At 48.1% G+C, this 14,897-nt stretch overlaps 1 protein-coding gene across 3 annotated transcripts in view; it reads left to right on the forward strand.

Moving 5' to 3' along the window:
• The first annotated feature begins 3,307 nt into the window (after nucleotides 1-3,307).
• The window catches only part of MGLL (monoglyceride lipase), a 61,795-nt gene continuing 50,205 nt past the window's right edge, over nucleotides 3,308-14,897 (forward strand). Inside the window, exons 1-2 of one of the 3 annotated variants that reach the window (XM_088479843.1) lie at nucleotides 3,308-3,431; nucleotides 8,893-9,026. In XM_088479843.1, coding sequence (XP_088335969.1) covers nucleotides 8,899-9,026 — 128 coding nt within the window. In that variant the 5' untranslated portion in view covers nucleotides 3,308-3,431; nucleotides 8,893-8,898. The other 2 variants (XM_088479845.1, XM_088479844.1) reach the window with 2 other exon arrangements.

Below are 14,897 nucleotides of genomic sequence, written 5' to 3' on the forward strand. Positions count from 1 at the left end.
ATTTTCAGAGACAGCCTTGTCTCCGTCTCTACACAATCATCCGGCCACCCTTGGAACAGCCCAGCCGCTGCCTGTTCAGCTGTCACTGCTTCTGCGTCAGGTGGCTTTCATACCACCTGATGCAGAAGCGCTGATGGCTGAATCGACAGTGGCCAGGCAGCGCGCAGGGATCACTAGGGCCGCCATCAGGGACTGGACTCGAGGCCCGGACAGAGAGGGGGACCCACTCGGCCAGCACTGCTGCCGCCGACCCCTGCGCCTGCTATGCTGCAGTGGAGAGAGAGTGAGACCCGGCGGCTGGCGTGTATGACGTCACGCTGCCCCACTGAGAGCAGAGGAGGACTCAGAACCGCGGATTTTGACTGAGCTGAGGAGCTACAAGCACCATGTAAGTGTGGGGTTGGGGCAGGGGCTGGCAGGCTCGCTGTCTGGAACAGAGGCTGGCTGTGTTGGGCAGGAGCTGGTTGGCTGGGGTGGCTATCTGTTTGGAACAGAGGCTGAGTGGTGCAGGGGCTAGCTTGGACTGGCTGCTTGGGGCTGACACATCTGGGGAATATATATATATATATATATATATATATATTAAATATTATATGGAAACCCCCCCCTTAAAAATCCTGCGTTTGCCCCTGCACACAGGGCCGTAGCTAGGGTAGTGCGGCCGGTGCCATGACACAGGGCAACACAGGGCAGGGGGTGCTGTTTGGGCCTGTCAATTTCTGTTTATTATCATTCTTGCTTGTAGCTTCCTCTTATTTCATCCCCAGCATCTCCTGGCCTCCCCTATCTCTTCCCTGGCCCTTCCCCATGAGGCCATGGCCCTTTTTTGGGTATATTATGTCCCTTTGAAAAATGAGGGGGGCGCCAATGCTCTTTCTGGCACAGGGCACCAAAAAGTCTAGTTACGGCTCTGTCTACACACGGTCAGATACGTCAGATGAACGATTGGACGATTTGCAAACGATTGAACAATTTTTTACTGTATTAAAATTAATGGAAATCATCCAAAACTGACTGCAAACACATCAGATGTCAGATATCATTATCTGACAAACGGGAACGCGAATCGTTCATCGTTTATTGTTGCCACATGTCAGATTTTTCTTTCAGATATGAACGATTGAATGATTTGTAAAATCGTTATCGTTCAGATCTGAAGAAAAATCTGACCTTGTGTATGCACCATTAAGGAGCATACACACTAGACCAGGCCTGGCCAACCTGCGGCTCTCCAGCTGTTGTGAAACTACAAGTCCCAGCATGCCCTGCTGCATTTTTGCTGTTAGGGAATGCTAAAACTGTTCCAGGGCACGCTGGGACTTGCAGTTTCACAACAGCTGGAGAGCCACAGGTTGGCCAGGCCTGCACCAGACGATATGCTCCCTGAGCGATATTGTCTAGTGTGTCCCCGGCAGGGTGTACTCAATGTCGTTCATGACATTGAGCACACCCGCTGAACGATATCATTAACGATATTGTTCAGTGCCGGGCTCTCTCCCCCATTCCCTAACATGCAGCAACCTGACAATATCATCAAGTTGGCCTGCATGTTTACCCGATGAACGATAAAGACGAACGACCTGCGGGAACGCGAATCGTCATTATCGTTCATCATTTAGGTAAAAAAAATGGATGATAAAGTGAACGACTGAACGATAACGATATCGTTCAGTCGTCCACTTTAATCGCCCAGTGTGTACGCACCTTTAGGCTGGAAGTGGGGAGGTTTAGGCTGCGGGGAGAGGGTTGGGCTGCAGGGGGGGTGTTATGGTTAGGCACTAGGGGGAGGGTTAGGTTATGAGGGGAGGGTTAGAGAGTGCCTAACCCTAAACCCCCTCTAAGTGCCTAAACCTAACCCTCCCTTACCCTAAGTCTCCCTGCGGGGTGCCTAACCCTAACCTCCCTCCGGGGGTGCCTAACTCTAACCCCGCCTTTCCTAGCCTAACCCTAACCTCCCGGGGGGGTGCCTAACCCTAAGTCCCCCCCGGGAGCCCCTAACGTAGCCCTCCCCCCAGCGGCTGTCCGCGCCTGGCTTACCTTTGATCGGTAAGTCGGGTGTCAGGCTCCCGGCATCGGTCTAATGCTTGGCGTCGGGATTTCAACGCCTGTCATTAGACACTTGCCGGGATTAGACAGTCGGGATGCCGACGGTCGGCATTTAGACTGTCGGCATCCCGACTGCATACCATTCTATATACTCTTTTTTATATAGATTTGCTACTGTAGTAATTTATGTAGGAATAATAATAGCATTAGTAATAATATAATTATAGTTGGTGCTTTTATTGAGGTGGTACACAGGTGTACTCATTACCGACATCGTCATTCTCATTGCTAGCTCTACAAGCAGGAAGAGAGCAGTGGTATAATTTCAGAAATTAATTTAAAAAAGTGTCTGCCCAGTTACCCGGAGTGTGTACGCTGCTATAAATCCTGTAACTGTAGGTGAGTAGCCGGCAGTGGCGTTTAAAGAGAGGAGGGGGCTCGTGTGCAGACATGGGGGCCCATTTATCAAAGTGTATTTCAGGTAAAATCCCCCAAAACACCGGCTTTTTGCAATGCGATCAGGGGCGTTACTGGCATGTCCTGATCCCATTGCAAAAGCGATCAATGATAAATGGGCCTCTCGGTGCTGGTGATAGAATCTACTGCGCAGGCGCGGGTCTCCCAGAAAATTGGCACCACCATTGTCCCAGTGATTTTTGCTACTCTGCAGCGCCGGCAGGACTACGGACAGGTAAGTTTAAGACTATATGGATGCAGGGTGTGCGGTGTGGGCCCCCCTGGACCCAGGGGCCCGTGTGCACCGCACACCCTGCACCCATTATAAAGATGCCCCAGGTAGCCGGCACCTATATCAGAGAAAAAGCACTAATAATAATACAGAAGAATAATTAATAAAAGTAAATAATAATAATAGCAGCAATAATAACGGTGACAATAATTGTGATAATATTGATGATGATGATGATGATGATAATAACAAAATATTAAAAATAATAGTAATAATCCTGATGATAATATGAATTGTTAAAGCACCATCATTATGAGCAGTGCTGCGCAATGTGGCACTTATCAGCCCTGCCAGCAGTGAGACAGATGGCATCTCCTGGCACTGCCCTCCTTACCTTCACACAAATAAAGCTCGTGGAGTCTATCGAGAACACGCCCACCACAGAGCATAGCCCCGCCCACACTCACGGATAACCACGTGCACCAGCCTGCGTCCCTGGAGTGACAGCAGCGGAGACACGCCCGCTCATCTGCCTAGTCCCGCCCTCCCCTCCCCGTCCGCTGCACAGGCTGTTCTGGCTGTCAGTGAGCAGCTGACACCGAGCCGGGCACCCGCTGTATGTCCTGCCTGTGCTGGGACTGGCACAGCATGACCGTCCGGGGCTAGGAGGCGCACTCACCGCGGGCTCTGTGGCTGGGTAAGACGGGCACCCTCCGTGTCAGTGGGTGGGACGACAGCACCCGTTATAGTTGGTGGGTGAGCCAGCACCTTCAGTGTGGAAGGGCAAGGCAGCATCTGCAGGACTGGTGGGTAAGACATCATTGTTGGTGCTGCTGGTGGTTAAGACATCATTGTAGGTGGTGGGTAAGATATAATTGTTGGTGCTGGTGAGTAAGACATCGTTGTTAGTGCTGGTGGGTAAGACATCGTTGTTGGTGCTGGTGTAACTTCATTGTTGGTGGGTAAGACACCATTGTTGTTGCTGGTGGGTAAGACTTAAATGTTGGGGTTGGTGGGTAAGATTTAATTGTTGGTGCTGGTGAGTAAGACTTAATTGTTGGGGGTTGGTGAGTAAGACATCATTGTTGGTGCTGGTGGGTAAGACTTAATTGTTGGGGGTTGGTGAGTAAGACATCATTGTTCGTGCTGGTGGGTAAGACTTAATTGTTGGGGGTTGGTGAGTAAGACATCATTGTTGGTGCTGGTGGGTAAGACAATTGTTGGGGGTTGGTGGGTAAGACATCATTGTTGGTTCTGGTGGGTAAGACTGACTTCATTCCTGGTGTTGGTGGATAAGATAGTACTTAAGAGTTGGTGGGTTAAGCAATGCCATTGACCTGGCTCTTGGTGAGTAGTGTGGCACTGGCAGTATATGAGGGTACCATAATGTGGTTGAAGCTAAAACGGTAGAACAATTTAAACACGCTTGGGATAGGCATAAGAATATCCTTAAGGGAGACGTAAGGAGCAAATAGGGTTGAAGTTGCCTAAAGGATACATGAAAAGGGGCAGACTGGATGGGCCAAGTGGTTCTTATCTGCCAACAAATTCTATTTTTCTATGTTACCATGTTGGCACATAGGACAGTTAGTGCCAATCTATTGTCTGCAGAGGAGAGAGTCTCTTTGCTGGTGGCTCGGGTAGTAGGGAGCTGTGTGTAGGGAGCAGTGTATGTGGTCAGTGATAGTGACTGCAGCCACCCTGGCTAGGTTTTATTCTGCAGTCCATGCTGGATAGTGTACTTCACCCCCTTTGTGTGTTATTAATCTATTAATGTTTTTTTTTTAATTGCTTATTTAAGTTTGATTTTTTTATTGAGTAAAACAGGTAGGCATGGGGTACAGGTTTGCAGGGTGCACATGTAGGCATGGGGTACAGGTTTTCAGGGGGCACATGTAGGCATGGGGTACAGGTTTGCAGGGTGCACATGTAGGCATGGGGTACATGTGAGCAGGGGGTACAAGTATGTTGGGGTTATTGGGAGACATATGATACAGAAAAGCATGGGGAACAGGTAGATATGATGCACAAGAAGTAGGCATGGGATACAGGTAGGCATGGGGGGTAAAATTAGGCAGGAGGAGCAGGTAGGCATGGAGCACAGGTGGGCAGGGGTACAGGCAGGCAGGGGATACAGGTAGGCATAGGGCTGCGGGTAGGCTGGGGGTACAGGGAGCTATAGGATACAGGTAGGCAGGGGCACAGATAGGCAGTGGATAGAGGTAGACACTGGGGTACAGGGTAGACAGGGGGTACAGGTAGACAGTGAGTACAGTTAGGATGGGGTCACCAGTACACAGTACGTATAGGTAGGCACAGGGATACAGGTAGACAATAGTTACAGGTAGACTGGGGGAGACAGATAGGCAGGGGTACAGGTAGGCTGGGGGTACAGGTAAGCAGGGATACAGGTAGGCTGGGGGAGACAGATAGGCAGGGGTACAGGTAGGCTGGGGGTACAGGTAAGCAGGGGTACAGGTTGGCTGGGGGAGACAGATAGGCAGGGGTACAGGTAGGCTGGGGGTACAGGTAAGCAGGGATACAGGTAGGCTGGGGGAGACAGATAGGCAGGGGTACAGGTAGGCTGGGGGAGACAGATAGGCAGGGGTACAGGTAGTCTGGGGGAGACAGATAGGCAGGGGTACAGGTAGGCTGGGGGTACAGGTAAGCAGGGGTACAGGTAGGCTGGGGGTACAGGTAAGCAGGGGTACAGGTAGGCATGGGGTACAGACATAGGAAAAGGGAAGGCAGTACAGAAGACGCAGTGGATTATTGAGTGAGGAAGGTAGTGTGGGAATTGATCTCTCAGTAGATGAGGATGGTTTCAATTTGATTATTACATCCCCAAGTATATAAGGCATATATCAGATTAGCTTCTTGGCTGAGAACTTCATTACCATAATAAAGTAAAACATGTAATACTGAGCCTTATATTGGTCTGGGGTTTCCAAATCAGCAGCTTTGGGCAGATAAAGCTGTGTTCCCCTTTGACCACAGACCATCCATTGCAGTGTAAATCTGATCCTTGTACATAATGTGCAGTATATAAAGCTAGATGGTCTCTTGTACTATCCCACTTTCAATGCAAAAAGTCCCGACCACTGTGCCGATACGCCCGTACACACCTGTGCAATCTAACTTGCGATCTTTAACTCCCATCTGTTTAAAATATCGTCTGATAAGATACAAAGGCGCAGCTGCGGGAGGAGTATGAGCAGACGCAGCGGGCAGAATGGTCGTCCGTGCGTACTCACTTCACTTTTTGGCCGATATTGTACCATCGAATCGTAAGAAAATAAAACTGCACATAAAACTTAATTTTTCAATGCGACCAGTTGTCTTCCCGAAAAACATAATTGGAGGTGCGCACCTACTTAAGATATCGCATGAACAGGTCGGGAATCGAAAGCCTGGCCCGACCATTGTATAGTTGTGTACCCAGCTTTATACGTAGGTACAGTATATCTGATCCATTACACCAGTTGTCTCTACACTATTAGTTTATATGTGATGGCATCCCCACTGTTGTTTTTGGTCCTGTGTGACATTCACCTGTGTGCATCCTGTGTGACAGTCACCTGTGTGCATCCTGTGTGACATTCACCTGTGTGCATCCTGTGTGACAGTCACCTGTGTGCATCCTGTGTGACAGTCACCTGTGTGCATCCTGTGTGACAGTCACCTGTGTGCATCCTGTGTGACAGTCACCTGTGTGCATCCTGTGTGACAGTCACCTGTGTGCATCCTGTGTGACAGTCACCTGTGTGCATCCTGTGTGACAGTCACCTGTGTGCATCCTGTGTGACAGTCACCTGTGTGCATCCTGTGTGACAGTCACCTGTGTGCTTGGCATGTGATATTCACCTGTGTGCTTGGCATGTGATATTCACCTGTGTGCTTGGCATGTGATATTCACCTGTGGGGATGCCGTGTTATATTCTGCTATGTGTAATTTTTATGCAAAAACCATGTACCTGTTGCCCAGGTAGCAGAGCATCCTATCGGTGTTTGTGAGCTAAGGACCTGATTCAGACTCACTCGCTAGCAAGCGTTCGCACGCAGACAGCCGATGTGCATACACGTCGCAGTGTGCGTGCGAGAACCAGAGCGAGCGGGAAGAGTACGCTCGCTGCGCATAGACAGCCCCACTGAATGAGTGACAGGAGAAGCCATTTGTGGGTGGTGACAGGGGCCGGCTACTAGAAACGGGGGAGTGGAGATGCGAACGCAGGCGTGCCCGAGCGTCTTAACGCCGTTTCAGAGGCGTGCATAATTAAGAGGCAGCGTCATAGTACACATCACTTGTTTGTATTTCACACTGAAGTGCTCGCAGTGCTTGCAGTAGGGTATAGTCAACCACAAGCGCTGGGATCGCATCCGATTGTACCCAATGTTACCGATGGTTGCATACACTTCCTGGAGATGACGTGCGTAAGTGGGCTTCTTAAGACAGGCTGGTGGGCGTCTACATACACAAAGCGATTGCACGCCAAGACATAGTGGGCATGCTAATGCCTTGCCGTGCGATCGCCTGCCTTCCCAAATTTGCATACGCATCGAGCGAGCGGGTCTGAATGAGGTCCTAAGTCCCATTGTGCCCCACCGGTCTATGGTCACTGGTTGTTTTGAAAGTATGTCCCAGGATACTGCTTTAAAGGGCATGCTGGGACTTGTAGTTGCACCGGGCTGATGCACTACAGGTTATTTCCGCCCACTTTTGAAGATGTCTATCTGCAGAATATGCGCCCGTGTAATTTTCCAATGTATGTATTTGCAATTTTGCCTTCGTGGAAAATGAGCAAAGTTATAATTCCATATTCATGGGTGAGGTTAATTGCATGCTTCTGCAAATATACCACTGTTGCTATGTACAGTATCTATGTATCAAAGTTGCTATGTAACCCTATAGGGCGGTCTCTGTATATATGTGTTTAATGCGATACAGTATGTATGTGAGTGTATACCCGTACTGTAAGGACACAGCTCCATCCAATTATCACTAAGAGTAGGGTGCAGCCGTGTGTGTGTGTTCTGTCATGGGCCTGCAATAAATGACACACAATATAGTCGATGCACCTGTTTCTCCTGTTTAGTTTGCATGCCTCGGTGGCTGGAAGGGGCGGCTCAGATATCCGCTTAGCACAATGCCATTATGTGCGCTCCTGCCCTGTTTCTTAGTATTTTAACCCTGTCACCTCCAGGAGAGTTTTTCCGCTGCCTTTCAGCATTGGGTAGAATAAGGAATCATTTTGCCCATTACACGCCCAGTCTTTGTACAGCGAAGATCGTGCCCTGCTGGTATTCTTACGCTCTAATACATGAACACAAAATACTCCCCCATAGACCTCACTGACTCTTTATAGGAAAATGACCGAGAGCAGAAATGACTTGAGACATTCACGCTGTCGCCAACAGTCTCTTGCCTCATCTCCCCTGTTTCCACATGGAGGATGTGATGTACTTACGTATTTCTGGCCCTTTAAATGCTGTGTGCTGTGTTACATTTCACCAGCCGGGTATTGGTGGCTCTGGGCAGTGGGAGACAGAACGAAGGTAAAGGGTTCCATCATGCTGTGCAGATCATGGTCATTCTACCAGAGCCTTAGTGAGACAGGTGCCTCATTTGGGGTGAGCGTTTGGGCGTAGGGCCCCCGGGACTGGTCTGGCTGGGCCTCCTCAGGGCATCACCACTTAATACACATAGTTGCTTTTCACATCACCTTTTATGTTTGTTTATTATTCATGTATTTTTTCACATATATTTTAACCTCTCATTCCACACTTAATGATTACTCGCACACATCTATACTTTACACTGCACTGTCACTCTTTTTCCATTTTCGTGTGATGCCCTGGGGGGGTCCTGGGCTGGACATTCTTTGGGGTGCACTGCGCCCCGGAAGTGAACCCCTTAGTGTTAGGGACTGCTAGTAACAGAGAAGCCGTGACGTGGCCTAGCAGCCTCCCATGTATTTGCAAATGCATGCAACTAATATCTCTGAATTTCTATGACCATATAGTCTTCATATATTGTTGCAGGTATTATTCAGTGTGCTGAGGTATAATAGGGGGTTAAATCCCCCTCCTTTTTCTACTGAGACAGGTGCCTGCAAACTTCTGTCTGATTCATTTGTGTTTCTGTTTTCCATTCTTGGCAGTACCCAATGATGCCTGAAGACTGCACCCCCGGGCTCAGTCCTCAGGATGCCCCACATCAGGATCCGCAACATTTTGTTAATGCGGACAAGCAGCAGATTTACTGCAGATATTGGAAACCCCCGTCTACACCCAGGTAAGGCTGCGGTCCGTTACTGGAGCCTCCGCTAACGGTTACCTCCACTGGCAAGGATAGGGTTAAAAGCTCACACCCTTTATAAGCCGCATGTCAGCTGTCACTCACGTATTCCGCAAATGAAGGTTATGCGCTCAAACTCACTCATGCGCCTACAGTGTGTTTTTCTTGTTCATAAAACAGAAACGAGGTACAAAGCGCCTCGTGCCTCAGTGATCAGTATTTTCATGAATATTGTGTTGGATGACAAAATGGCTCCCGATAAAGGTACACCGAGCCGAAGGTTCTCTGGGAACAATTTACTGGAATGTTACATAGCAGTTTAGCAGCCGAGCCATTATGCAAATAATGCCATTATATGAAAGGGGCCATGCCGCAGGAAATTAATGGAGCTTGTAATTAATCCTTTTTTTTTTCTGTTAGAACCATGCACATACAGTGACTTAATTAAACATACGTAATAGACTCAGCAGCTTTGCCTGTAAGTGTGTGTATACAGTATGTAGACCGTGTTTGTCAGAAATTCATGGACGTTATATAATTGATTACAGCTGTAAGTAACATACCTATTTAGCTATGTCAGGACTGCGGAATGTGGGTACTCTACTGTAGTACAGTGATAACATTGTACTGGTCTGATGTTGGAAAGGTTATACTAAGGTGTTATCTACACATGCAGGAATGTAATTAGTTATCGTATAATCTGGTATTCCGTTAAAGCTCCTTTACCACGTATTGCTCACCAGCTCGCTCCTCTCCCAGCAGCCGTCTTTTCCAGGGCTCTTCTCACAGACCCAGGCTGAAAAGTGCGAACGGTGTGGTGCTGCGCAGGGGGTGTGTGAGCAGGAGCACCAATCAGAAGCTGTAATAATGGAAATGGCAGCTTCTGATTTGTCCTTCAGCTGACTCCGCCCCCTGACCCTTCCGCAGCCATTTTGTAAGTGGGCATTATTAGTGCACAGCCACTGAGTACAAATCCACCTCTAAATCCAGCACTCGGTGCATACTGTTATTACTTTCCCGCTAAACTCCCTTTTCCTGCAGTTAGTTTAGCTGCTGGGCTCCTGAAATGGTTGAGACACGCCTGCGTTCTTTGCCACGCTTCCCGACTGTCAATCACACTGCGAATAAATAGTCACTGGGAGTGACTACGGTAATGGTCCTTGACGCATGCGGACTGCGTCTTACATGCATGCGCGGTTTACTGATAATCGCTCAACTGCGTAAACATCGGAATATCGTTAAAAAAACCAAAAACATTTCTTGGGGTATTTTCTGCAAAACTTATAGACTCACTAGCGTTCCTTCATGTGAACACATTGCTGGTTAATGTACAGAATCTAAGTGCAGATGATAAACCGGCAACGAGTAAGTGCCCTAAGGGGTATAGCAATCCAACGTGAAACAGGGTTATTGGGTTAAAGTTCAAGTTCAATCACTTTCACGTGGAGTATGTAATTCCTGAGCAGGTTTGTCTGACCCATGGAGATTTGACCTATGTCACATTAAGCTACAACACCCCACCGTGCGAGCCCAGGCTGTGAGGGTCAGTGAACTCGTGAACATGCCAGTAGATCTGATGCAGTATCTACAAACTATTTGCTTTAGCATGTGATCAGCTGACTGTAATGTATTGTGTACGACCGGCCGGAGGATTTGTGACACAGGAGACCCCAAAGTGCACCAGCCTGTGAACGGGCGGGGCTTATCACAGGAGGGGTGTGGCTACTGATGATATTCCCCACACCTCATGTGACCTAGTCACGTTAATTTAGTGTTGTTATTATTATTATTATTATTATTATTATTATTATGTCATATCGCTGATGTACAGTATGTTATGCCGCTTTTAGAGTTTGATGGTCACTCTCTGGCTAAATGCCACTACTGAAATATTACTAGAAAAATACAAATGTCTGAAAGCTAAAGACACCCACTGCCGGGATTGTGGATCCGAGTGCTGCGTCTGAAGACATAGCATCGGATCACCATTGGCTATCTGGGTAAGACGCAGAACCTGGCCTCTGCAATACCTACAAAACCGGGGCCACATGCTCTCGTTTTGTGAAATGGTCCGTAAGTGTTTTACATCAAAGGCAGGAAACCATCAACCATGAGCCAGTATGATACAGTATACAGTCATCGGCTCTGAGTGGAGGGCGGGACACACAGGTTGCGGGCCAATCGGGACTATGATGGCTGCATTGGGTCTGCTGCTAATCTCTGTACACAAGGGGGAAAAAATATCGCCAGCTCCTCTGCCATTGGTGGTGGAGAACCTTCGTATATCTATCACCATCAATAGCAAAACCATTGACCATTAGTGACTAATCATCGATGGCCATCCCTAGTCTGAAGGTGAGGTGTGCTTATAGCTTCCTTGTAAGGCTGGACCAAAGGAAAAGACGTTTTGAAGCCTCCTTATGGTCTGATTCTGTAGGTGAGGAGGGCTTTGTAGGTTTCTTGTGGGGCTGGTACGTAGATAAGGAGAAATTGTAGCCTCCTTGTAAGTCAAGTCTGAAGGTGAGGAGGGCTTGTAGCCTCCTTGAAGGCAATGCTTGGAGGTGAAGAGGGCATGTAGCCACTTTATGGAGAAGGTTTGGAGGTGAGGAGGGCTTGTAACTTCCTTGTAGGGTGAGTCCAGAGGTGAGGATAACTTGTAACCTCTTTGTGGGGTAAGTTTGTGAGGATGGCTTGTTGCCCCTTGTAGGGCATGTCAGGGGGTGAGGAGGGCTTGTAGTCTACTTATGGGTTTGGAAATTATGAGGGCTTGTAACCTCCTTGCGGATCAAGTCCAGTGGTGAAGAGGGCTTGTCTCTTTTCTGTGGTTTAGGTCCAGAGACGAGGAAGACTTCTTGCCTCCTTATGAGGTAGGTTTAGAGGTAAGGGAGGGCTTTTAGCCTTCTTGTGAGGGAGGTCCAGAAGTGAGGTGGGATTGTAGCCTCCATGCACTCAGCAATAGCATTACTTCCATTACTACCTACACTGATTGTATCACAGAACATGCTGAGAAGAGCAAAACAGGAGCTGCAGGAGGTTGAACCACTTCACCAGGCTCCTCCAATTGTTATTATGGGGCACAACGATCCAGTATTAATTTCCATGGCCTGAAGATATTCTCACCCTGAAAAAAAAAAATATACCAAGCTAACTACAAATAGATTTTGAGATTGATGAAAGGATAAGACAAAATCACAGACAATACAGAGCAATGGAACGTCTGGCACACTGGCCTCAGGTTGAGTATTCCAAGGACACAGAGCTTTTCTCAAGGTCGCGCATTACCCGTAGTGCTGATGGAAACCCTGCGATGTGACCGAGATGCTTAGTGAGATCCCGAGTGGAGAGAGAGACTAATACTGGAGCTTTCAATCATTTGACGTCTTCCCGTAGCTTCCTTAGAATTGATGTGTGTGAAATAATTGACTTTGTATCTTCCTCCCCTGGCTCCACGAATTCTACCAGTTCATGTAGACTAGAAAAGCCACTTCCTTTTTTGGTGTTACATAATGACGGCTTTGAAAACCTGTTCTCTTTTTAGTAACTGACTTCAGAAAAATAAAAAAGAAAATAGCAGAAGAAAGCTTAGAAGGGAGACAAGTGATGGAAGCAGATGAAGTGAGTCTCCCTTGGAAGACTGAGCCCCATATTCAGAGGGTTCCTTTGGGAATTAGGGAAGGTGGGTGTGTGGCTGCCCGGGGATAATATACAGCATGGAAAATACACAGGGGAACGAAGGTGAAAAAGCAAAGAGCGGTGAGAAAAACCAGCTAGCAAGCGGCCCCTGCAACATGCAACTAAGGAGTAGGCCACCTGCGCCCATAGTGCTGTTTATGTGGCTATTCTGCAGCAAGATACGGTTGCTGTAGTAAGTCAGCAGCTGAGGGGTTAAGCCCGTGTGGCAGGCAGCCTTAGCACGTGCCTCCGTTGTAGTTCAACGACTGCTGGATAAATCAATATGGATGTTTAAATTGCATTGTGGAGCTGTCAGATTAGAGAGCGCGCCTTTGTCATGCAGCTTAGCGCACTCAGCTGTGCAGTGTTTACTCCCCACCTGTCCTCTATAAGATTCCACATTCTGTCCCCATAGAGGTGTAGAAGAGGGTTCCGTGTATCATCGTGGGTTCCGTGTATCATCGTGGGCACATCGTGCAGCTTTCACTACATCATGAAGTACGTTAGGACTTGACCGGGTTAGGAAAAAAAAACCCAAATGAAAACAGATGCTGATATAATCGAATCTACATTTTGGTTTCTGGCTACCAGCTACTGGTATGGTGTAATCTGGAGGTGAAAGGGTTACGGGCTGGACATCTGTCCTTTATGAATTGGCGTTTGTTGGACAGCAGAAGGGACATAAGACATTAGTTTTTTCCCACTGGAAAATGAGAGATGGCATTTTTTTATTTTTTTTTCCAACATCAAAAAGACATCTGTCTCTGCAAGGGAGGAAATTCCTGCCCATCGTACAGTGGAAGTGGAGAGGAGACATTGCGGGTCCGGCTGAATTAGAGATGATATCGCTGGAAGTCTACCGTAATATCCTGGCTGTTGCACAGCATGTGAGAGAAAATCCTGTTCTGCCTCACGTCTGAGAGCCGTTATCCGAGTGCAGCCACCGAGCAGTAACTTTTATACCGTTTAGTCCTGATTCTACAAATGTTAGGAATTTAAAAAGAAGAAAGCAGGACTTGAAGTTTGTTCAGGCCACAAAATCTACCCCCAATAAAGGCGTTAGTTAGATTAACCACTCCCACTTATGGTGACGATTTGGGTTGGTCAGCAGGTGGGCCTTGTGCCCCCAAGGTACCTCTTCAACGCCGGGCAACCCTTTGGTTAAGCGCCGCCTCTCCATTTGTTTCCTTCTGTGGGGGAGGGGCGGCTGGACTCTGACATCATATCCCAGCACCGCACTTCCAACCTATCAGCAGCAACTGGCAGCTAGCTTCACAGGTGAGACAACATGTCACCCGTTCAGTGCCAGTCCTGGCGTCAAAACCAAACAGCACCAGTCATTCCATATAAAAGATACATAAAAGCAAGACATAACTGGGATGACTGAGAAGTGCAGACATGAGAACAAGTCCTGAGAAAATCACAACTGAAGGGAGTCATTATAGCACTGTATAATATGCTGGAACAATATAAATAAAGTGTAATAATAAATCATTTTACTACAAAGCTCATAGAGCCTAAACCAGTTTTCTGCAACAGAACATTCAGGTTCAGCAAGGACCGCAGTTGCTTATACGCACGCAATCGGTCGATTAATTGGCACTGCAGTGCGCGAGCCAGACACTGCAATCGGGACTGCGATCGCAGAGGATACGCTGACCCATGGCAGAGTGATTGACAGGAAGTGAGGTGGGACGAGGGGTGGTCGGGCAAACGCAGGTGTGCCTATGCGTTTCAATGCCGTTGCATTGGCGTGCATTAATTAGCCACTGCGATACCAGACTCCACCCGAGGAATAGAAGTAGGCAATTCCTGAGTGAGGTCTGACCTGCCTTACCTGTGCATATGGGTCTGATGTTACTCGATGTTACCGATTGTTTCTCGATGTTGGCCAAGTATACGGATGTGAGTAAGGGGAAGTGGGCGTCCTTATGCCAGGCTGCGATCGCAATGCGAATGCAGACATTTACATATCTCCGATGATATTAGCAATTGTGTCGCGTGCATATAAGTAGAATAGCGATCCGTAGTGAATCAGGCCCTTAGATACTCAAGGGCCCGACTTGCTCTCTCCTGTCATTGTGTGTGGTCTTTTTCACAATCAGAGATGGGGGTCGGCCCCTAATTAGTACCTTGCCTAGATCCCCATGGTTTGTTGTTCAGACTCTGGGGGTCATTCAGAGCTGCTCGCGAGCG

This window comes from Taudactylus pleione, unplaced genomic scaffold (genome assembly GCF_031769625.1).
Source record: "Taudactylus pleione unplaced genomic scaffold, aTauple2 ptg000247l, whole genome shotgun sequence".
Taxonomy (NCBI): Eukaryota; Metazoa; Chordata; class Amphibia; order Anura; family Myobatrachidae; genus Taudactylus; species Taudactylus pleione.